Source organism: Coccinella septempunctata, chromosome 1, assembly GCF_907165205.1.
Source record: "Coccinella septempunctata chromosome 1, icCocSept1.1, whole genome shotgun sequence".
NCBI classification, from domain to species: domain Eukaryota; kingdom Metazoa; phylum Arthropoda; class Insecta; order Coleoptera; family Coccinellidae; genus Coccinella; species Coccinella septempunctata.
This window is the reverse complement of record NC_058189.1, coordinates 33,195,387-33,219,498: the sequence shown is the minus strand read 5'-3', so window position 1 is coordinate 33,219,498 and position 24,112 is coordinate 33,195,387. Positions and strand designations below refer to the sequence as shown.

Genomic DNA, 24,112 nt, shown 5'->3' with positions numbered 1-24,112 from the left:
TTCCGCTTTTTTCATCGCCGTAACTTCAATCCCCTAACGGGCATGAGCACAACCCCTTGATTTTGAATGAGGATGAGGGGTGTTGTGGTAATTAATTATGAAGATCGTATCGAGTACCATCTGAAAATTTCGCTTCAAGATATGAATCTAACTATAATGGAATATCTGGTCTATGTCTCCAGCCCCCTAAAATTTGAATTTTTAAATTTTTTTAAAGCTAAAGTTTGTACTAGTTTACAGGTACCGAAATGTACCGTTGAAAAAAAGTTTCGTACCCCTGATTAAAATCATGAAATACGGTTTTCAGTTTGGGGGTGTCGTAGACATGCTCACTCCTCACTTTCGAAATTGCAAATTTTTTTTATCTCAAAGTTTTGTACCGAAATGCACCGTCAAGAAAAAGTTTTGTACCTGGAGACAGGTTCTCGAAATAATGAAATTTCGGTTTCCGCAACAAGCTAAAACATGTGTACTAGTTATGTACCGAAATGTACCGTCACAAAAACGGCACTCTTCATAACAATAAATTGTATTTATTTTATATTGATATAAAATCAATATAAAGTACTGAGGCTTCAGGGCTGTTTTGTTTACAACAAGGAATATGGAATGTTTTTAAGAGCCATGGTTTTGTACTTCTTCGACACTGAAATGTGTGTTCGATAAAAAGTTTTGTAGCCCCATATGGAATGAGTGAATTTCAATAAGGGGCTATAGGCAAGCACCCCCCTTTTGAAATTGGTAATTTTCTCTATAAAAAAACTTCTGGTTTTATACCATCAAGAAAAAATATGTTTTATACTCTGAGATTGGGTGATCTCAGGAGAATTTCGAATTGCAGGACTGGAGACATCTTTTCGAAGTAAAGATTTATGTTTCCGAAACAAGCTGAAATATGTGTAATAGTTTGGTACCGATATGTATCATTGTAAAAACGGCGTTAATCGTGAGAATAACTTAATTTTATTCTCAACAACTTCCTTCCCTAGATTTATCTCCCTACTGCACAGATCTTAATTTTTTTCTTGATACACTCAAGGTATAACCTAGGATCATAAATAAATGCATAGCGATGCGACGTTGAAAAAAGTCATTAATTTTGCACTTCTTTTAACGCTAAAGTTCGGTACCGAAATGTACCGCTGAAAAAAGTTTTGTACCCCTGAATGAAATGACGAAATCATGGATTTCAGTTCGGGGGGGGATGTAGGCGCATGCTCGCTCCCCACTATTGAAAATTAAAAATTTTTCTATTTCAAAGTTTTGTACCAGTTTTGTACTGAAATGTAGCATCAAGAAAAAATTTTGTACCCTGAGAATATGGGGTCTTAGGGGGGTTTCCAATTGGGGGGAACGCTGTAGACAAGTAGAAAACTTTTTCTTGTGGCAACCCAGATCACCTTATCTGGCTTCACTGGACATTTTTCTTTGGGGTCACCTGGAATCCAAGATTTACACTACCCAGCTTGAGTCACTGGATGATTTGTGACCTCGGATCATTAATGAATGCCGCCAATAACATCAGATATCTTGAATAATGTACGTGAACGTTCAGCGAAACTTATATTACTGCATAGAAGTGAGTGTTGCCCATTTTCAGCATTTAATAATAATAATAACTAATCACAAAAATAAGTAGGTACTTCTCCAGTATTTTACCTGTCATTTCGTTTTCGATGGAAATTTTGAAGCGAAATTTCGGGATCAGATCGATAAGATCTTCAGCATGAGGTATCGCAACATCCCTCATCCATATGAAAAATCTAGGGGTTGTGTTCACCGCCGTAAGGGGGTTGCAGTTATGGGGATGCAAAGAGCGGAAAAGTTGTTCCCCCTCGAATCAGAGATTGACAGGCCCGAGAGCGATTTTCCGCATTTTCATTTCAAAGCTGGAAAATAAGGTTGTTGAGTTTTCGTTGGATCACACTGTATATTATTATAGCAATAATAACTTTTTCCTCGGATGCGTTTCACCCCCTTATACTGCCAAGACCGCCGAATGTTCAAATTCATATTTTACATTGATTGCCAATGTCTTAACGATAATTTTTTTTATCTTTTACAAATTTTCGAAAATATTTTCCCTTTTTTGTCAGTTATCAAATTCCACTTTTCTGATTATTCATCAAGATAATGAATGTCAATTCTTCGATGTAGTGATCAGGTATGTTCGAGGTGTTATAAAGAAAAATTAAGTTCGATAAATCGTCATTAATGGAACATCCTGTTGGAAAATGATTACATACCTACAAACGTTTCATGCATAATAATTGACGATGAAAATTACAAATATCTGCTTGTACAGATTCTTGTAATGAAAAACGAATAATCACAGTCACAGATTGATATTGAAATGCTGAAAATTTCCAATATTTTCCGTTCTTTGTGACACGCCGAACCGAAAGAAAGGAATGTTGACAACAGCCATTGATTTACCCAAATGAAGGTCACCATATCTGCGACAATTTTGAGTGGCACTTGAAGCATAGGAATGCGAACAACAAATTTCCAAATGTTGGTTGGACGAAAACAGAGCTTTTCATGGTCCCTAGCGAGCACTTAGTGCGCCTTTGAGATGATCCGCCATTTTCTAGAAGCACATCACTTCTCGATTTAAACGACGACAGTATCATAACCACCAATTAGTCAGCAGACTCAACATTTAGAAACTAGAATGCGAGTATTACTGTTTTTCATTATGTCCATGATTATTTCATTTTTAGATTTTCTAAATGAAGAGTGCATAAAATAGTACATAGGGGTTAAACTGCCTGTCTTGGAATTCGAAGTGTCACTTTAGTCCTTTAGCTGTTGATTGTCCGATCAACGATTTGACAGTCAGACGATTTCCCAAACGAAATCATTGAAACTTTTTCATTTGTGAATATGTTGAAAAAGTAGCAAGTGATAATAATAGAATGGACGTATAAACATCATAATTTGATGCGAGAATGATATTCTGAATGATCATGACTGAATTATCAATTGAAAACAAACTAACGTCTATCCGTCTATCAAGCGTTGATTCCCCGATCAAGCTTTATGAAACCCGGAGTTTATGTTTGAGATCATAATTCGCCCAATTAATAAACGAGTTGATTACAAGATTTTTCGTCGACTACATTTCATTTTGAATTGAATGTGAATTCTTGATTGCAAAAATTTTCTATCAATACCTAGTCAAATTTGACACATCATAGATTTTCTATGTTCATATCGGAATGTTGATATTCATGCGGCCGATCGAACCTTAGAACATATGTTCTAAGGATCGAACAATTCGAGAAGTCCATAGAGGGCATATTCGAGTTGTGACATTTTGAGAAAATAACATTGATATCGTTTCCTATAATATCTTATAGAATGTGTGGAGCTGGTGGAAGCTGAAGTTGTAGTGCATAGATATATTGATTACTCTCTAACCATCATAATTTTTCTGCAACCTCCACAATTCATCTCTTCCGAATTCAACCGCTAGGTACTACGAAAATCAATGCGACATACAAATAAAATAATTATTTGGGAAGCTGCTGAATACTTCTAGGTTCGATTACCCATGACAAAAATGCATTCATAGGAAATTAACCAATAAAAGGGTTCATTAACCGCTAATTTCGAGTACTGTAAACAGTGCTATTATTTGGAGGTCGGCGGAAAATATTTTTTCCTTCTGCATTTTTTCCGATTCGGCTCGGTTGGAAAGATACAGGCGGTTGAAAATATTTAAAAAAATGTTATTTTCAGTTATGTCTCATCAAATTTTATCGAATAAAATGATTTTAGGAATGTAATTTTCATTGCTGTGATAGATCTTCGATTCCACTCACTTCTTTGAGTTTCTTCATTGTGACCATCACATATCATAAAATGCCAGAAATTCAGAGAACCCAACCCTTAAAAGTAACTGGAACCTTCACTAATGGATATATGTATAGACCATTGTGGAAAATAAAAATATTGTTCATTTGTTCTCGTATAATGCGCCGTTTTCAAGTTATTTTCAATTCAAAAATAAAAAGTATTTGTGAATTTCGAATAAGTGGGTAATTTGGCTGAATGGTACTCTGATTACAAGATCATAGAATTAACCCTGAATTTAATAGGTGCGTTCGGCCAGTAGACTCTATCAGCACTTTTTGTTCCGAGTCGTTCGAGCACGCAGTTTCAGAACAAAAAGTGTCAATATTTGTCGTTCGTTCTAGATGGAGTAGAGTTTTCGGAATCAACTCTATGAGCCCCAGCTCCCAAGGTGGGGCGCGAAAGGAGTTTGTGTAGAAGTAGGGTTATGAAACGAGACAAACCATAAAAAAACAACTTATAAACAAACTATTCATAAAACTGTAGAATTTCCGTTTAATCCACACTAAGAATTATCTATTTATATACATTTTCGAACAAATTGCATTCAAATTCAAATTTTCCCCATGATTTTTGTGGTTGACATTTTTCGTTCGTTCATTCAAAAATTGCCAATTTGTACAGGCTCCATTAGCCCTAGCTGATCTGTGATAAAACTCTACTTCTACTCGCTCTGCACCGGTGTTTACTGGCCGAACGTAGTCAATATATCACAAATGTGTAGTGTCATAGATTTAGATATTGAATTGATGTGGCCCATACTTGATGAAGATCCATGTTTACCCTCACACACCTGAAGATGCTATTGTTGTCATTATGGTGTTCTGTGTTTGTTGACTTGGAAATGAAGAAGAAAGTTTGAACGTTCAGAAATGAAAGATTGGGAATTCAAAACAAGCGATACGCCCCCTGGTGTCAATTTTTGTAAATAAAAAGTTAATTCACTTTTGTTTGTTTACATCGAGAAACGGAGAATATTTTGGGGTTTCAATGAGATCTTTCATAAAAATTATATCTTAATCTGTTGAAAATATCTTTATCTATCTCGTGATAATGGGGAAGGCTTAGTGAAGTTTTCATAATTTGTATCCTTCGAGCAAATCTTCAATCTTGTGAAGATGTCAGTTTTTACTATTTTCCACGATGAAATGAACTTTAAGTCAATGTTTAGGACATATGTTACTCGTCCTTATAGCATAATGAAGGTTTTGTACAATTCAAATCAGTTACGATGAATAAGAGGTGAATTAAATAACCTGGATATATAACCTCAAAATGAAAGGATTTACACAAAAAACAAATCAGTTTCCCTCAGACAGGACTTTTTTCATCTAGTAAGTAGATATACATATGAATTTCGATAACATTCACACAAAATTCATTCAGAAAATCATATCTGATTCCTAGTTCAACTTGGACAAGCTTTCTTAGCATCAATGTTGCAATTTTAGCCATTGTATATAATGGAGAAGGTAAGATATCATAGTTGTGACTACCATAAATCAATTTCCTTCTTTATGATCATGTAAAAAGCCAAGAAGTTCGGATTCAAAAAATATTGCTCTTATTTATCAGCTGATTCAGAACATACTCGGAATGTTTTTTATAAATCCCCTTCATCTATGTCAAAAATGACAATTACTTTTTATTTCAAACTGTCAACACCATGTCGCTGCAATCTACATTTGAATACAGTGACTTTATACACCACAGTGGCGACAATAGTCGATTTCGACCGTTTAGGGATGGGCAAACGTGAAAAAAATATCGATATATTATATTGTATCGATATTTCTCGACAGTATCGATATATATCGATAGTGATCATATAAACAGTGTGTTCAGAGTTCAGACTGATTTTAGCATTGAGTTATTCATCTAAGAAGAGATTAAAAGGAGTATTGTGAGTATAAAAACGAGCATAATATGTTAATTTGAAAATAAAATGAACTTGTAGGTTATATGACCTGAAATATAAAACAAATATACTTACAAATTCATTATATTTTCATATTAATATATATGATGTTTGTTTTCACACTAACCTTGCTCTTTTTAAGCCTTTCTTAAATGAATAAATGAATATGAACAACAGTCGAAATACACAGTCCAAATTTATGAATGAACAACTAAGAGATTCTTGGCAAATTACCAACATAGTTTATTGTTCAGAAATGCGAAAATGCACAATCCAGTCATTTACAGAATATTTCAAATTTGATCAAGACGATTTTTCGTCCAAGCAAAACACTTTCGAACGACTCGAATAGCACGGGACAGGCATAGAATCAAGCAAACTGTCACAAATGTAAACATTGTCCGCCATTTAAAAAACGGTCCAACCAATCAAAAAGCGGACGCCTATTGTCGCCACTGTGGTATATGAAGTCACTGTACATTTGAATTTCCAATTGAATGGTTTATGTTTGAATCTGGTAATTGTTGTACGAAGTTAAATGAACAACGATAATAGAGGACATTTAGATGAATATCAAAGTTAATGTGGGTGGTAACAAGCTGAATTAGGTATTTCCTTCGAAAATGAAATACAAATAAGAGAAGTATACATTCACTTTCATCGAAGCAGTCGGTTGGTAATGGAAATTTGACACATCATACTCTGAAAATGTGAGGTTATGACGCTTGTCAAAACATTTTTGGATTATAAACCGATTGAGTATTGAAATTACCAAGATCTGCTTAACTGCAGGCTCATTCGGTTGATCTGGGAATTTGTCTGAATGGCCTAAGCAGCCGTGGACATAGTTAAAGAATCAAAAAGAAGAAACCAGCGCCATGTTGTCCGTTCTACATTAAGGTCTAAGAAGTTATGTATTTCTCATAACGTTTATACAAACTAATTGAAGGCATTCCTTATTTAGTTATTGGCATGGATCAGTGCTTAAATATATTTTTCCTACTAGTGTTTCGAAAGTATCACTTTCCACACGCATTAACGTTTGAAAATTAGTACTTTTCCGCACGCAAATATTAGAGTCGCATTAATCATAAAATTTTGGCATGTCTCTATGCACCAATCATAAAATTCAAACGTTTCTCTATGCTACTATGAGCGCACAAAAATAGAATTTTTTATAACGTCAGTTTCAAGTCTACCGCGGAAGTCTTTCATTATGAAAAGCAACGAAAATGGGTTCAGATAAATCATCAGAAGAATTACCAAAGTCCGTTATGAACGCTGCACAACAGGCCACTTTAGATTTAATAACACAAAACTCTTGTTCGAGACATGAAAGGGAAGAGACAGATTTCTCGAAATGGTGCTTACAAAATGGAATAAAAAATGTAATGAGAGAAAAGGTATTCAATGGAATAAAAAATGTAATGGGAGAAAAGGTATTCCTCAGAGCCGGAACTAGGATTCTGGCGCCTGTGGCGAATTCTCATAATGCGCCCCTAAGAAATTCTCTTTCCTATGTTGATTTGTATTTATCTTTCATGATCGAATACCTAGCTTTTTTTTGCTATTTTCCTATTTTAAAGAAATCAATACAAATAAAATCAAAATAAAAGGGATACAAAATAACAATAACATGAATTCAAAATGAACTATAATTTGACTTTTCTTGCTTTGGTTTCTGCAAGAATGTCAATGATGTCGTGACTCTTTTTCTTTTCTATTGATGGGACTGCTATGCTAAATAAGTCAGCTTTTCCTGTCCAGTTAAAGACCTTAAATAGGTTTTCACTAATTTCAATTTGTTGAAAGAACGTTAATATGTAGCTGTGGCAGCTGTAGTTACTGATAAAGTCCAGAATATTTTGAGTGGCCACAAATTTGTATGGATCTGAATCGGGACTATAATTCAATGCTTTCTTGTTTAATTCACCAAGTAGAAAGCCTTGCAAACATATTCCCTCGAGAAAGCTGTCTTCAGAAACTTCTGGCAAAACACTGGATCTTTCTTCGAGTTGCACTGAAATATAGTTCAATACTTGAATGAGGTCTTTTTTCAGCTTATTCTTCTGGTCAAAATTAAAATGTTTCATCATCAGCTTCTCCTCCAGGCTATTTTATTTTTCCTTCTCTTTCCTCTTCTGTAACCTCTATCTGTGATAATTTACCAGCTCTCCAGTTCTCCAGGAGCTATTGTTGTCTATGTTCTGAAGGAAATACCCCCAATCGGCTAAGGTTTTGCGCCTCAATCGGTCTCCGATAGTTTTTTTGTAAGTAGATCTCGACATGGCCTTTGTTATCGCGTTGGTTGTTATGCGACGCCACAGCCGTCAATAGAGACGTTCTTTAGAAGGCTGTGGCGACGCATTCTGTTTTCAGACTGATGCTGTGGACTATGTCTTAATAATTTATTATTATTAAGCATATGGATGCATACTGCTATGTTCGCTCTGAGAGTTAGGAAATTGAATTGGGTTGGTTCCCGTTTCTCTGTCAGATGTCGGTACGATGTATTTATACATCATACCCGCTACTGAAATGGAATAAAAGGAGCCGGCAATTCATAGCGTTTCGTTGACCAATGAGTTTTGTTGCTCTGACGAGGTCAAATAAGACCGAAACCATGGTCAGCACCTACTCTTTGTCGACGAAATGAAATTTCTGTTAATACTTCGAGCGAAGGTAGTTTGTTATTATTATGACTTTAGCCTTGCGGCTTTCACACTCCTCTCCAGAGGAAAATTCACTTATCCCAGATATCTCAGATATCAAAAGGATTAAGCTCTGTTGGAGCCCTTTCCAGGTTTTCGGGCTCGTGGTGGTGGTCGGGTCCGGGTCGCTCCTCGCCTCCCTGCTGTAGGTTGGATTCCTGCTCCACCCGCACTTCCTGTCGGAGCAGACGGTGTTCCTCTGAATTTCCCATGTACTTGCGTACAGTTCCCGCCGTTCCCAGCAGTACCGCCTTCTGCATGACTTTATAGATATTTTCGTCCAACTGAAGCTTCCTCAAGTTCTCTAGCAGTTTCTTCGGTATCAGGCCTGTAGATGATATGACAATAGGGATGGTCTTGATATCTTTCAGCTTCCACTGTCTCCTGGTTTGTTCCTCGAGATCTCTGTACTTTGAAATTTTTTCAGTGTGCCTATCTAGAAGATTGTTATTATTTGGAATCGCCACATCGATGAATAGTGCTCTGTCCTCATCCTTATTGAGCAATATGAGATCTGGTCTATTGTGGGTTATTTTCCGGTCTGTGAGAACCGTGCGATCCCAGTAGAGCTTGTGATGTTCATTTTCCAATACAGCATCTGGATGGTAATTGTAATAAGGAATCTTTTTCGAACTCAGAAGTTGGTGTTTCAGTGCCAATTCTTGGTGAAGAATCTTGGCAACGGCATCATGTCTATTTTTGTACTCCGTGCCCGCGAACTTCTGACATCCCCCGGTGATGTGCTGGATAGTTTCATGTGTCGCACAGCCATAACGACAGCTATCGTCCGTCACTGAGGCATCCTTGGCGATGTATTTCATGTAATTTCTTGTTGGAATCACCTGATCCTGGATGGCGAGCATGAAGCCCTCTGTCTCAGGAAACAACCTTCCGGAAGTCAACCAGTAGTTCGACGCAGATATGTCGACGTAATCATGGTTGACCTCATTCTGGTGCCTCCCATGCAGAGGTTTGCCAATCAGTTTCTGCATTTTACTTTCTGCAGAGTGTTCGACGGTTTCCATGTGATCCTGGTGTAGCTTTAACGGTGTGGAAGTATCAGCAACACAAACTACTCGATGGAGTTCTGACGAAGCTGCCTTGCTCAAGAAATATTTTCGAAGTCCTTCAATTTCCTGGGACATACGGTTGGACAAATCAACAATTCCTCTACCCCCAAGATGTCGTGGTAGCTCTGTCCGTTCTATTGAGCTTTTGGGGTGATGTTTATTGTGTTTAGTCAGCATCGTCCGTATTTTTCTCTGTAAAGCTGCTAAATCGGTGGTCGTCCAAGAGATAATACCAAATGAATAGCTCAGCGCCGAGCAAGCGTAGGTGTTAATCGCTTTTATCAGGTTCTTGCTGTTAAGACCAGTTCTCATTATCCTTCTCAATCTTCGGGTAAACTCCTCCGTTAATTCTTTCTTCATCTGGGTCTGATTGATTTTTCTTGCCTGTTTTATGCCTAGATACTTGTATGTGTCTCCTTCCTTCAATGCTTCAATTTCTGCACCTTCCTTGAGTTTGAACGTACCATCTTCCATTTTCCCTCTCGTTATGTATAGCAGTCGGCATTTTTCTAGTCCAAACTTCATTTTGATGTCTTCCGAGAATCCTTCCACCATTTTCAGCATCAGTTGCATTTGTTTTTTGGTAGATGCGAAGAGTTTCAAATCGTCCATGTAAAGGAGATGATTCAGTTTCATCATAGTTCTACTGCCGCTCTTGATGGAGAATCCGTAGTCCGTAGAATTCAATCTATGAGACAAGGGATTCAGGGCCATGCAGAACCACAGAGGGCTCAGCGAGTCTCCTTGGAAAATTCCGCGTCTTATTGGAATAGGTCCTGTTGTAATGGAGCAATCTGCTGCTTTCATTTGAAGACTAGTACGCCAGGTTGACATGGCGTTTTTAAGGAACTTAACAATATTGGGATCCACCTTGTAAATCTTCAAGATCGTCAAGAGCCATTCGTGAGGTATAGAATCGAATGCTTTTTTGTAGTCTATGTACGCAGCGTAAAGATTCCTTCGCTTGGAGAACGCTTGATTGCAGATAACTGAATCTATTATTAGCTGTTCTTTGCACCCTCGGCTCTCTTTGGTGCATCCTTTCTGTTGCATGGCGATGATGTTATTCCTTTCGCAATGGTTGTAAATTCGGTTCGAAATGCACGATGTGATTAATTTGTACATCGTTGGAAGACATGTGATTGGTCGGTACTTGGATGGGTCTTCTGTATTCCTTTGGTCTTTAGGTAACAGGTATGTTGTGCCATGTGTAAGGAATACTGGCATTCTTTCAGGATTTTCAATGACATCATTTATTGCGGAGGTCAATTTGTCATGCATGATCCAAAGTTTCTTGATCCAGAAGTTCTGTAATCCATCAGGCCCAGGTGCTTTCCAGTTGTGCAGTCCTCTGATAGCTGATTTTACTTCTTCAATTGTGATCATGTCATGCTGCATCGGCTCATATTTTATAGCTTCAGATTTTTCATCTTCAATCCATCCGGTATTTCCATTGAACTGAGGTTTCGTTGATAATTGTTCGGTCCAGAATTGTTCAATGGCTTCCTTTGGTGGTAACTTTCCATTTTCTCCATCCGACGATGTGAGTGACCGGTAGAAAGATTCTTCGGACTTTTCGAATGAATTATTGTCTCTTTTCCGGCTATAATTGCTTTTATATCTCCTCAGGCGTTCTGCATACAGACTTAATTTTTGCTTCAGAGTGTCAAGGCAATGGTGTGCTGTAGCATTCTCCGTCTCTCGTTCGGTGTGTGTTCTGTTTCTATCGATGATTTCCTTGGCAGCTTTCACAACCTTCCTTCCGCGATTCCCGTTCAAGTACTCCGTCAGTCGTCCAATGTCTCTTCTTAGCTTTTCTGTTTTGTGTTGAAGACGTTTCTGCCATGCTGGCGCGTGTAATTTGTGTAATTTTGGACCATCGTTGTTCGTTCGGCGAATTTTTGCCCCCATGGTTTTCGCTGTCGTTAGCGCTGCACAGTGAAAAACTAGATGCAGATATTCCAATGAACTTCCGTTCTGTAGGTATTCAGGTAAAACGTCCTTATTCAAGATGTCGATTATAAGTGACAGTTTCTTGGATGTATTGAGTCGTGGAGGTGCTACTCGATGAAGAGGATCTGTTCCTTCCAGTTCGGCAAAGTATCTCCTCATGTCAGAGTCAACTTGTCGGTGGAGCTCTTCCCTATCGTCCTGGTGTTCAGGCTCACTTGCGTTGCAAGATGGACTTTCAGTATCAGTTTCTTCTGCCTGTTGTTGCCCCGGCATGTGAATTTCATCAGAGGTGTTGGTGTTATTCTCTATTGTAGGCGGACGCTGAAGTTCTCGTTTGATTGCGTCAATTCGGGCCGTAGGTATTAGTTCATTTCTCAGAATTACGCGGTACTGGTCTGCCACTCGTTGTTCAGTGACATTGAGATTTGGGTAGGCGTTGCAGAATTCCTCATGGAGCCTTTTTCTATAGTTGTTCGTGTTCTGCCCTAGTCCCGTGATGGAGTTATATATGCGCACAATAGTTTCATTCATGGACGTTGTCCACTTCATGCGCTTTCTAACTAACCCCGCTTGGGTGAGCACTGGCTGAATATCCTGCGCAGCACTTTCAGCGGTTCGAGTCGACAATTGAATTGGACTCGTTGGTTGCTGTTGTTGCTTTGGAGCTGTAGCTTCTTTTGCAGCAGGAGCCCGCTTCCTCAACATCCTGCCACCGACGTCCCGCATGCTGTCATGTCCAGCGCCGGCTCCAGACATGCCCTGACGATCCCCAGGCAGCGACTTGTTTCCGAGGCTTCTCGTTATCACCATTTTCATGGGTTTGTGCTCCCCTTTCTCGGTTTGGGTGAGGGGTAGAGAAATGAGAGCAGAAAGAGCACCCCTATAAAGGATGTGAAAGAGAGAGGAAAAAGGAATGGGACTGCGGACAGCAGGCGTGGCTGGCTGCACCGTCTACGTCTACGTATTATTATTATTATTATTATTATTAATACAAATACAAGAGTTGAGACATAAGTCTATAAACTCAAAAGAAATATAAATTGAAAATTAAAATGTTCACATACTGAATAAAAATATGAAACCATGACAAATTAAACAAAACTACTGATTAACGGCTCTCCATCTGTCGTAGGAATTCTTGAAACAGTTGACCGAAGCGGCTCCAACAATCTCAGGCGGCAAACGATTCCAGGTGTCAAACACTCTCTGTTAGTTAGATTTAGATCGTAACATTCGTTGATTTCATTATCTGCGGATGTTATGCATCTGAATTAATTTGATTATTATTATTAATTATTTGATTATTATTCTTCAGTCCATGCTGTGGACTACGGACGTTGTTTACAGTCCCACCTGTATAGTGTTCGTTTACGCTCACATTAATTTAATTCACACACATATGTATAATGTGTTTGGCATATTTTTATAATATTATGTTTTGTGTTTAATATTACATGAAAAATATTCAATTGGAGAGAATACTGTTTTTTTATTATTTTTATTTTGCGCCCCCAGATCGCTAGCGCCCGTGGCGACCGCCTCTCTCGCCACGCCTTCGCTCCGGCTCTGGTATTCCTTGCCTATTTCGGAGAGCTTAGTAAGAAGTGCAAGTTCAACACATTGTGGTCGAAATATTCAATGTTCAAGAGTGTGATGAAAATAAGGAACGGATATCAGCAAGTTCCTAAAATTAATTCAATGTCCTTTCGTTTGCATATAAAGTGTAGCACTTTTCTACACTCAATTTAAGTATTCGTTTGCTGATTGAATTTACAGTGTAGAGGAGGTGTAGTTTATCTACATCTCCTTTTGACTATGTGTAGATGAACTACACTCCCTCTACACTGGTGTAAATCAAATCGAGTGTAGTGTTGAACTTTTTATGCAAACGAAAGGACCTATTAAACTCTGTCTCTATGCTCCGAACGACTAATGTCGGCACCAAGACGACAACTCTCCGTGAAAGTGTTTCATTTACGCTAGTAGGAAAAATATTGTTCCTAACTCATGTGGAAAGTGCCTTTTCCGCACTCGACAGTTTGACCGATCTCCGCTCCGCGTCCCGCTACGTTCGTTTCTGCAGTCTCTTGCGGAAAAGTATCACTTTCCTTGTTAGGAAAATAACTATTTCTTTTGACCTCAAGGACACTTGAACACTGAAGTGTTGAAATATGTGTACAAATCAAAGACTCATCCTGTATAGGAGGCAAACTTTCTTTTACTTGTCTAGAGACATTTGAGCCATATTTTGACGATTAAGCGTCTTAATCGATGTCTTAAAGCGTCTTTAAGAGTGACGTCATTAATTTTGTTGTCGCTAAAATAGAATATCGCTGATGGTTGAGGCATCTGTCGTTGTCATTAGACAGCGAATTCTCTGAGGGAGCCCGGAAACCAGGAGGCCAGTATAAGCGGTTTAAGGATACACTACATCAAGCCCTAAAATCAGTTAATGCCAATCATAACTGGGAACAACTAGCGTTGGACAGGTCACAGTGGAGGTCGTTGGTACACAGTTATAGTGGAGACTCGAGAAGGATACAGCGGCGGCCAGATCTGGTTGGTGACTATCCATGCCCGAAGTGTGGTAGGATATGTAGGTCACGGTTGGGTCTCTACAGTCACAGGAGAGCACACAGTCGCATTTAGCCCTGAAAAATTATAAGTCTGTTCGCCCCCCTTTTTTTTTTCCTTTCTCTTTTTTTTTCCTTCCCCCTTTTTTTTCTTCCCTTTTTTCGTCTTTTTGTAGATTCATTCCCGGCAACGGGATACAGCAATGATGATAGACAGCGAATCGAATTGTGAATTTTTCAATTTCTATTCTTTGGCTATTATTTATTTATTCTAAATGATAATGCAGAATCTGTATTATTGGCAGTATAAGCACTCTTCCCTAGTAGGAATTCAAATCAAATTCGATATAAACAACATATTCTCCCTTCTCCTTTACCTCTTTCCGCTTAAGACGACATAGGCGCTCTCCAGAGACCGCCAGGTTCCGCTTAAAGCGTCTTAAAGACTGACGTCATGACTTGTTCGCTCGAATAGCACCGCTTAAAGACGCTTCACGCTTCTTAATCGAGAAAATATGGCTTTAGTCTCTAGATTTATAGTATTCTATCATGTAGCTCTTCTTTATTCTTATTTCAGTTTTTTGTTTCAGACAAATAGTGCACACACCCAGAACTCAAGACGGCGGGGCCTACTGTCAGGGCCCGTGGCGTGCTCAGGAAGGTCCGCAGGGTCTTCCAGACGTCTGTTCTAGGATACCCCATGCTGTTGCAAGTCATCTTTACTATCACTCGCCTTGGTCGTTCTCCTCGAAAAAAAATCGATTCGGTCGCAACATAATTTGACGGAACATTTTTTTTTTGTGTTGAGTTTTTGTTTGTTGTATTTCAAGTGTTCAGTGTAACTCTAGCTCTCTCGTTCTATAACTAATTAGAAGACAATAAAATGAATAACGCCCAGAAGAACAATCTGAGAAAACTATCCTTCTTAGGATTTTCCCAACACGATAAGAGCAGGGTAAGTTGGACATTTTTTTAAATTACGTTTTTACAGGGTGTATTTAAAGGTGAGGCCCGGTGAGGCCTTTTTTCAACAGAATGTAGAACTGGTCAAAAAAAGCGTTTCACCAAAAATTGAAATGATTACCGGTAGATTCGGGTGACTTGGGACAGTCCTGTAACTTGGGACAACTACACCTTTTGCAGATTTCTTTGTTTCTTACCATTTATGAATGAAGGGACAAACTTATAAGATTGTGTAGCGTCTTTTCGGTTAGTTTAACAAGTAATTCCTGTTGAGTTTGCCGTGACCAGAGCGTTTGAATGGACAGGAAAAATTAACGAATTTAGGGGAGTAAAAGCAAATCGAACTTTGAAAATGTACGTGAGATTTCTATGAACTGTGCTAAAAATGAAAATAAGCGATGACTCACTATGTGGTATGGTTTTCTAGATTCGAAAAATGACTTGAGATTTCTTTGACCTGTGCTAAAAATGAAAAAATTCGATGGCATCAAGTGCTTCATTAGGAATCTAGAAAACCATACCACATCATGAGCCATCGCATATTTTCATTTTTACCACATTTCAAAGAAATCTCAAGTAAATTTTCGATTTCATCCGTCCCGGCAATGGATTAAACTAAACGATCAATAAGGAATACACAGTACAGTACTCGATCAACATTCTTTTCATCGAAGATTTCAATTTTCAATCCTAGTTGACGCGCCACGGGACAGCGTCAAGTACGCGTGCCGCGGTAGAAGTGTGGATGAATATTACGTTGCTATTTCCTCAAACTTCTTAGGGTTTCACTCCCAATCTCTGAAACAAAATCAATTATAAAATGAAATAAACGTTCTTTATTTTCAGTTCATTGTCAGGCAACAATTTGTTCTAGTTGATTTGCTCCTGACAAATTAGTGCAAGAATTTACGCAGGAGCAAATCGTTTATTTCATTTTTTAATTGATTTTGTTTCAGAGATTGGGAGTGAAAACCCTAAAAAGTTTGAGGAAATGCAGAATCCTCCCAGAATAAATTTCAATTGATATCATTCCGTTGATCCGTAAATTCTGTAGAGCATTCTCCAGAGAATTTTCGGCTGTAACAAACGGGCTTTAGATCACTTTATTTCCCTTAGAATAAATCTATCAAATATAGAAAATCTTCATTACACTGATATTCCCACTATTACTCCCATTATACATCGAATTCGTATGATAAAACTGAATCGATCCGGACGGCACTGGTCTAGACGTTCGGGTGTTTCCGGTGATTTGCTCTGCTATCTTTGGTCGCTCTTTTCACACCGGTACATTTTTATTGAGAAATGGTACAAATATTAAATAAATGTAACAAAATTAATAATTTCAAACTTTTCACAAATTAAATATCATATTAAATATTTAGAAGGTATCACCACAGCCGTCTATAGAGACTTCCTTTAGAAGGCTGTGGTATCCCAAATAGCAAGAAGGATTAATCGATTGTAACCAACAAATTTTTTTGTTGATTACTTTTGATACATATTTCTATCTTGCTATTTGTGATCATATTAAATGTTAAAGGTGACCACCTAAGGCTCTTATGGAAGCGTCCATGACCCCAAAAAATTAAATCCGGAGGGTGTAATTCTGGTGATAGTCAGGACAAAACTGAGGTCCACCTCGCCACATCCATCGATCTGGATATGATTTGAATGCTAACAAAGAGCTTATCGGTCATTTCTGCGTTTTTGTACACCGTCATCTTGAGTATGCGACAAAAATCTCAAAAAAACTAATTGTAACCGAATCAAAGTTAATCAAAACTAGTAATTAGTTATAACAAAATAACATCCGCTTACTAGTTAAGTTCTATTTAGAAATAATCTCAGCTTCTACGACTTTCACTATCACGATGGTGTTTTTTTTTTAAAAACCGTGAATTTTAGCAAGAAATTACAAGAGACCTTATTTGTTGAGAATTAATTTCTTTATTGTAAAACGAGTTGTAAAATATGATAATGGAAAAAAAGGTTCTTGGGAAACAAGGTTTAGGCGTGGCTTTTTCTACACCTTTCAATCATAGAAGAACACTACCAAAAAATTTTTTTTTTGCCTTCTCGCTCCCATGAAAGCAAGAATGATTTCATTCTTAATTACACCCCTCCCCCAGAGCCCATGAAAAAACTAAGAAAAAACAATATTATAATGAAATGAAAAGAAGAGATTCCTTGTACAATTTTAAGAAAAAAAAAATATGGGACTGCAAATGTTACCTAGAGATAATTACAGGCTGTTATTTAAAGCCTTGATTTGAAATTTTTTCAATTGTTCCTTCAATTACTACCCCCCCTCCCCAGAAAATCAGACTAGGACCGCCCTTGCTTGTCAGTTTCATGATTTTAAAGAAAAAATGTTTTTTTCCAAACGATTATAAAATATTCTTCCTCTGTTCCTGAAATTGCTCGGTCAATTCGTTCAGATCGATGATAATAGAGCCAGAATCCAAATGAAACCAAAACAGTGAAATTCCAATGAAGTTGGTAATTCACTTTCATTCATTCCCCTGCACTTCCGCGAACCGGAAATAAACGTCAGCTGCTAGAGTGCATCGACAGCAACAAATTAAGTAGAGCAGCGGATGCCGGAAAACAGGTTGAGAGGACTATTGGCAGTGACCTTGAATGGGAGGAGGTCGGATCGGAGGAAGCCTGCGCCCTTTTATCCTATCGATTGAGTTCTTATTCAACAGAGCAACTGTTATTCTATTTCTATAGAAGGAGTTGTTCCTGGAATCCTTGATGTTGGCTGTTGGGAAGGACCGCAAAATTTGCATTCATAAATTGCAACAAATTCAAGACCAAGAAAAATGCATTGATTTATCGCTCGATACGATACGAAGGGGAACAACTTTTTCGCTCTTTGCATCCTCCTTTGCAACCCCCTAACGGAGGTGAGCACAGCCCCTTGATTTTCAATAGGGATGAGGGGTGTTGCAATACCTCATGTTGAAGATTTTATAATAATAATAATAATAATAATAATAATAATAATTTATTCATGACTACAATCATTTTTGTTTGCACTCGTCAATATAAAATCAAGGTATATAATTTAGACATTAAAATAAGTCAAAACATACCGAAAACGCAAGAACAAAACTCCTCAATAGAGTAAACAGGCGTGGAAAGTAGTCTCTCCTTAACGACACGTTTGAATTTATCCTCCGTCAGTGATTTCAGGTGAGAAGGTAACTTATTGTACAAATCAATGGACAGAAAGTCGGGAGCCCTGCGCGACCTGTCCAGCCTCACAAATTTTTTCCTAACAAGGCCCTTGTTTCTAGTGTTATGGTCATGAATGTCTGACTGAAGAGTATATAAATGCCTATTACTATGGGCATAGGTCAAGGATTCGAGGATGAATAATGCTGGGAACGTTAGGACTCTCAATTCCACAAACTTGTCTCTACAACAATCCCTATACCCTAGGCCCGTAATGAACCGAATTGCTCTTCTCTGAATTCTGAAGATACTTTCTCTCAAAGAGCAATTACCCCACAAAATGACGCAGTATCTCAAGTGGGACTCGACCAAGGCAAAGTAAACCATCCGCAAAGCTTCAACAGACAAAGTCGATGACAGAGCTCGAAGGGCAAAGGCATTTTTGCTGACCGCCCGAGCGACGGCAGTGGCCTGAGCAGTCCATGTTAGCCTATCATCCAACAGAACACCCAGAAATCTAACGCACTCCAGCTTCCGCTCCGGCACAGATCTCAAACTGCAAACCAAACTCTGAGATTTGGACTCATTTATGGACAATCTGTTCGCAGAAAACCATTCAAAAGCCCTCAACTCTGCCTCCCCCGATGCCCGAATCAGACTTGCCAACTCCGAAGACTTAACGAGGACAGTGGTATCATCAGCAAAGAGAGTGGTCAGCGCACCCTTTACATACTCTGGGAAGTCATTTATAAATATTAAAAATAATATTGGTCCCAAAACTGAACCTTGCGGGACTCCAATGACCAAGGATCTTAAACCAGAGCACAACTCGCCCACAGAAACCATCTGCCAACGATCGGTCAAAAAAGAACGGATCAGTTGTATGGCACAGTCATCGAGCCCATAATTCTTAAGCTTACCCAGCAGTGTCTCGTGGGAGACACAGTCAAAGGCTCTCGAAAGGTCAAGAAACAATGACATTGAGTGCAAACCAAGCTCAAAGCACTCCAGAATTGACCCAACCAAATCTAGAACAGCAGCACCAGTATTGCGACCTCTCCTGAAACCAAATTGCCTATCCGAAAATAAATTATTGCTCTCGAAATATTCCACAAGCTGATTGCAGATCAACCTCTCCAGAATCTTCGAAAAGACACACACCAGGGATATAGGTCGGTAGTTATCCATGTCATCCATGTCACCCTTCTTATGAACAGGAACGACCCTAGAAAACTTAAGGCTATCCGGAAAGACACCTTGAGTGAGACATTTGTTAATTAATTTCGTTAGAGGATACAAGATGGTATTTATATTTTTTTTTTACTAATGCCACAGAGAGACCATAGTAATCTCTTGAACGGCTGTCCTTCATATTCATAATGACATCTCTTACCATATTATAGGAAACCTCCTTGAAAGTGAATGTTAGACCAGATGGACAGTCTATACTAAAGGTATCAGCGGAATTATATCCAACATCTGGTATGTTTTTCAAAACCGAGTTTATGGCCTTTTCGAAATGAAAACTGAATTTTTCAGCGCCCAATGTACTTGGAATATCTTGTCTCTTACCTTTTCTGAAATCATTCACAATCTTCCAAACTGTTTTTGCCTTGTTGGCTGAATTTTTTATCAGATTATCATAATACAACTGCTTGGCTTTTTGGTTTTCCTTTCTGTATATGAACCTCAGCTGTCTTCTGATCACCCTCAAATTCTCAGTCTGATACCGAGCCAGCATATCATTGATCAAATGCAGCCTAGTGCGCATTTGTCGTAACTCTTCTGTGAACCATGAACCACAAATTGTATCCTTTTTAACACGAATTTTTTTTTCTGGGAAGGATGACTTGAAGATGTCCATAAAACGTTGATGAAAAACGTTAAAAGCTTCATTACCGTCATTAATATAGAGTACTATTTGATCCTTATAATGCGCTTCAAAATTTTCATCGAAAACGAAATGACAGATAAAATAGTGGAAGAAAAGTTAATTTTGTGATTAGTTTATGCTGGAAATGGGCACCATTCACTTCCATGCTGTAATATGAGTTTTGCTGAAAACTATCACGTACATCATGATCAGAGTTCGCAAATCATCCCGTGGTAAATCTTGGATTTCTGGTGACCCCATAGAAAAAAGTCCAGTGGAGCCGGATCAGGTGATCTGAGTGGCCTCTCAATATATCCCCTTCTTCCAATCCAGACGTGAGGATAATTTTCATCTAAGAACTGACGCACCGGTTGAACGAAATGAGGTAGTGCGCGATATTGTTGGAAAATGATCGTTTGATGGTCTTCTGCATTCTCCAATACTTGCACGATGGCTGTATAAATAGCGTTTTCCAATAGATCTGAAATTACCGAGTATTAAAAAGGGCCGATTATGTTATTTCCATTAATACCCGAACTAACATTTAATTTTTGGGGAAGCGGAGTAAGCACTTCACGAAATGATGATGATTTTCATCTGACCAATACCGATAGTTATGCCAGTTAAGAATGCCGTTAAGAGGAGTCTACACCGTTTCAGTGGTCAGTTCAAAAATATGAAAATTTATTATTTATTTCCTTGAAAAACAAAGATTAATTCATGTTATTAACTTTCCGAGGTGAAATTATCTCTTCTATGAATTTCTATATGAAAAAATATATATCTCGAAAAGTCTCGCTATTTGCCACAATTCGTATCCTGGTGAAATTAACAAAAGACAATAAAAATAATAAAGAATGATCACGCCTAAACGGGGAGGCAATGAATAAAATAATATATCGGCGGGTAGTATGCATCTGAATTTATCCTCATTAAAAAAAGACGTTCGTTAAGTGCTGCCATCTTTTCGACGAAAGTGGAAACTATTGTAACTTCTACTTATCGTTCGAGTATTCTGGCAACACCCCACATTCTGGTAGTCTTTCCCCCTTTCCCCCTTTACACTTTATACTGATGGCGGGAAAGTCCCGTGGTATAAACTCCTCTTAAGGTAAAATCTCGGGTAAAATATACTCGTCGGAATACTCGTCCGAAAAGCAGATATCGAACATGTAGTTTTGATAACCCTTAATCATATCACTGACTACTTCACAGAACTGGAATCGGCGATTGGGATCATCCTCATTCAGTTCCTGAACCAATCGTATCTTATAAGGATGGAATTTTATGTTGTTTGAGGATTCTCATCATTATTGTGCGTGAAACAATAGATACATAGGAAAATTTCCTAGTACTAGAAGTCGGATCCGTTGTTACATGACCTAAGAAAGCCACGTCCCTCGCTTCGTCTCTTTCATGCACCCTCTTTTTGTTTCCGACTGAACCAGTTGCATCAGAGTTGGCAACCAGTAGTTGCACAACGTAAGCCGATACATTTTTTTCAGGATGTCGTTCTTTAACTGGAGCCTCTGTTCTTCTGGCAGAGTCGTTATTTTATCATTTTCACCCTTTCTTCTGCGGAATACACCATTTTAATTCTACTACGAATTTACAATCGCTTTGACACACTTGTAACGTTCTTGAAAATTCACGATAGACTGAAGTCAATCAAAAACATAGTCCGTCTACTTTTTTGGACAAAAAATTAATTTTTGGACGAAAAGTTAACAACATAACTACTAAATAACTTTGAAATGTGTCGGATACGAATAATCTCGAGATAAATTTCACATTGACTCTTTCACTATTTTTGCTGATATTTCACTATGGATGAATATTTTGAAGCAAAATTTTAGGATCAGATAGTACTCAATACGATCTTCGAAATAAGTTATCGCAACACCCCACATCCATATTAAAAATCGAGGGGTTGTGCTCACCCCCGTTAGGGGGTTGAATGTACGGGGATGAATTAAGCGGAAAAGTTGTTTCCCCTCGAATTAGAAATTGATGGGCCCGATCGATTTTCCACATTTTCATTTCAAAGTCGGAAAATTGAGGTGTTCACCTTTTGTTGGATCACCCTGTATGTGATAAGAAAAATACGGGGTGGCTCGTTTGAGCTAAAAAGGATTCATCAAAATTACATTTTTCTTACACCATTGTAAAGAGGCTTCCAAGATGAAGTATCACTAAACCCCTCTCCCCTATTCAATTTTGAGTGGTTGAAGCGCCCCTTCTGAGGGGGTTGCTCGTTAAAGCCTCAAATATACGTCGAAAGATGTCCCCCAAACAAAATCATTCGACATTTTTCGGGAAATTTTTCCAATTACTATGGGGTAAGAAATATACGGGATGGCTCGTCTGAGATGGAACAGCCTGTATAATGAAGAAATGACGACTTCACACAACGTATTCCTTAGATAGCGTCCAACTTAGTTTCAACAGTTGGGGTCTCTGAATTTTTGGTTATTCTTGTGTTCGAAAAAGATTAATGATATGAATGAAGCACTATATTCTGAAATTCATTCCATAAAACCGTTTGTGAGATAGAACTGAAAATAACATTTTTTTCAACAGGGTGTATCTTTTAAACCGAGCTGATTCGAAAAAAAAGAGGTAAAAAGAGTTTCCCTTGGCCTCAAGCATCTACTGTTGAAATATTTGTACGAGTTAAAGAATCACCCTGTATAGTGTCCGTGGCTTAGTGGTTGAAGCGTCGGCTTGGTACCGTAAGGTACTGAGTTCAATCCTGGAGAAGAAATTTTCTAGTCGATAAAGGTACGGGCCATCATTCACTCTTGGGTTAAAATTAACAGTGCTGTGTCTAGGGTGGCGTAAGGACACAATAACAAAGCCTACACAGAACTCAACTGTTTCTTCGAACTCGTACGAGCTCATTGAGCTTCTAAGTGGTACTCCGGTACCTCCGATTGATTAAATATTTTTCGCTGTTTTACTTATATTTTCTACGGTCCGAAATACTGTTTTACTCAGTGTTCCTATGTGAAATACATTCCGCTAGACGCTGGGTCTAATTGTCCCCAAAGGGGTAAATTGGATTTCTTAGGGGTAAAACGCAAGGATTGGATCATCGTTTACGCTTTCCAAAGGGACGTTTTTCGTATCTTTTTTTGGAGAAATAAATACGCTCAAGCTCAGCTAACAAGGGGACATAACGAATATTTTGAAGGCTCATGATGAGGTTGCCAGTTTCTCCGTAAATTGCAGCTTACCAACTCATAGCAACGGGCAAAAGTTTTTCAACTACAGCGTGATTCACCCCGATGGCCTATTAGACGTTGATGGAGAACTAATCCCGATTTTGTGCTGAAAATTTGGATGTTGACGTTTTCGATAATGAACTTTCTCACATAATTATTGTCACACCTCTGCAACTTTCGTCTATACCGGAACAGCCTACTAGTTCCTTATATCAAATGACACGAATTGAAATGACATGAAGTCGATTTGTCCAACTTGGATTCTGCTCATGCACACCCTGCACGTTTAAGGTCCTAACAGTATTATAATACATCATAATGGAAAAATTGGAAATGGTAGAGATTTTTCTGAAGAACCTCACCCCTAAAAATATTGAAAGAAGTGTGATTTCCCATTTTCACCTTTTTTTTTTTCATGACAATCTTAATAACTCCCAAAACCGAGCATAAACCGTTGAATTTTTACCAAAGGTTTGGTATATTGTTGGAATTACCATCAAAATCTAACGATTCCAAGATATACTGGGAGATTAACTAAAATGGCATAATAAATTTACCGTATTTTTATTACATTTTAATATTAACCAAATTTTATATCATATTTAATCAAAGTGTAAAGTTTCGCACTACCTTAACTATCAAAGAATATTCATATTCATCCACATTTAAATTATTTGAAAGTAGTAGGTTGTTTCCGGTATAACCTGATGTGGTAGAGGTCTGAATATTTAAGGGAGAAAGGTTCATTGTCGAAAACTCCAACATGGAAATTTCCAGTACAAAATT

General features: G+C 38.2%; 1 protein-coding gene across 2 annotated transcripts in view; it reads left to right on the top strand.

The window, feature by feature from the left end:
* The window catches only part of LOC123320214 (anion exchange protein 3), a 254,710-nt gene that overhangs the window by 46,655 nt on the left and 183,943 nt on the right, over window positions 1-24,112 (top strand). For both annotated transcript variants that reach the window (XM_044907456.1, XM_044907464.1), the window contains exon 2: window positions 14,674-15,038. In XM_044907456.1, coding sequence (XP_044763391.1) covers window positions 14,967-15,038 — 72 coding nt within the window. In that variant the 5' untranslated portion in view covers window positions 14,674-14,966. The remainder of the gene's footprint in view (window positions 1-14,673; window positions 15,039-24,112) is intronic.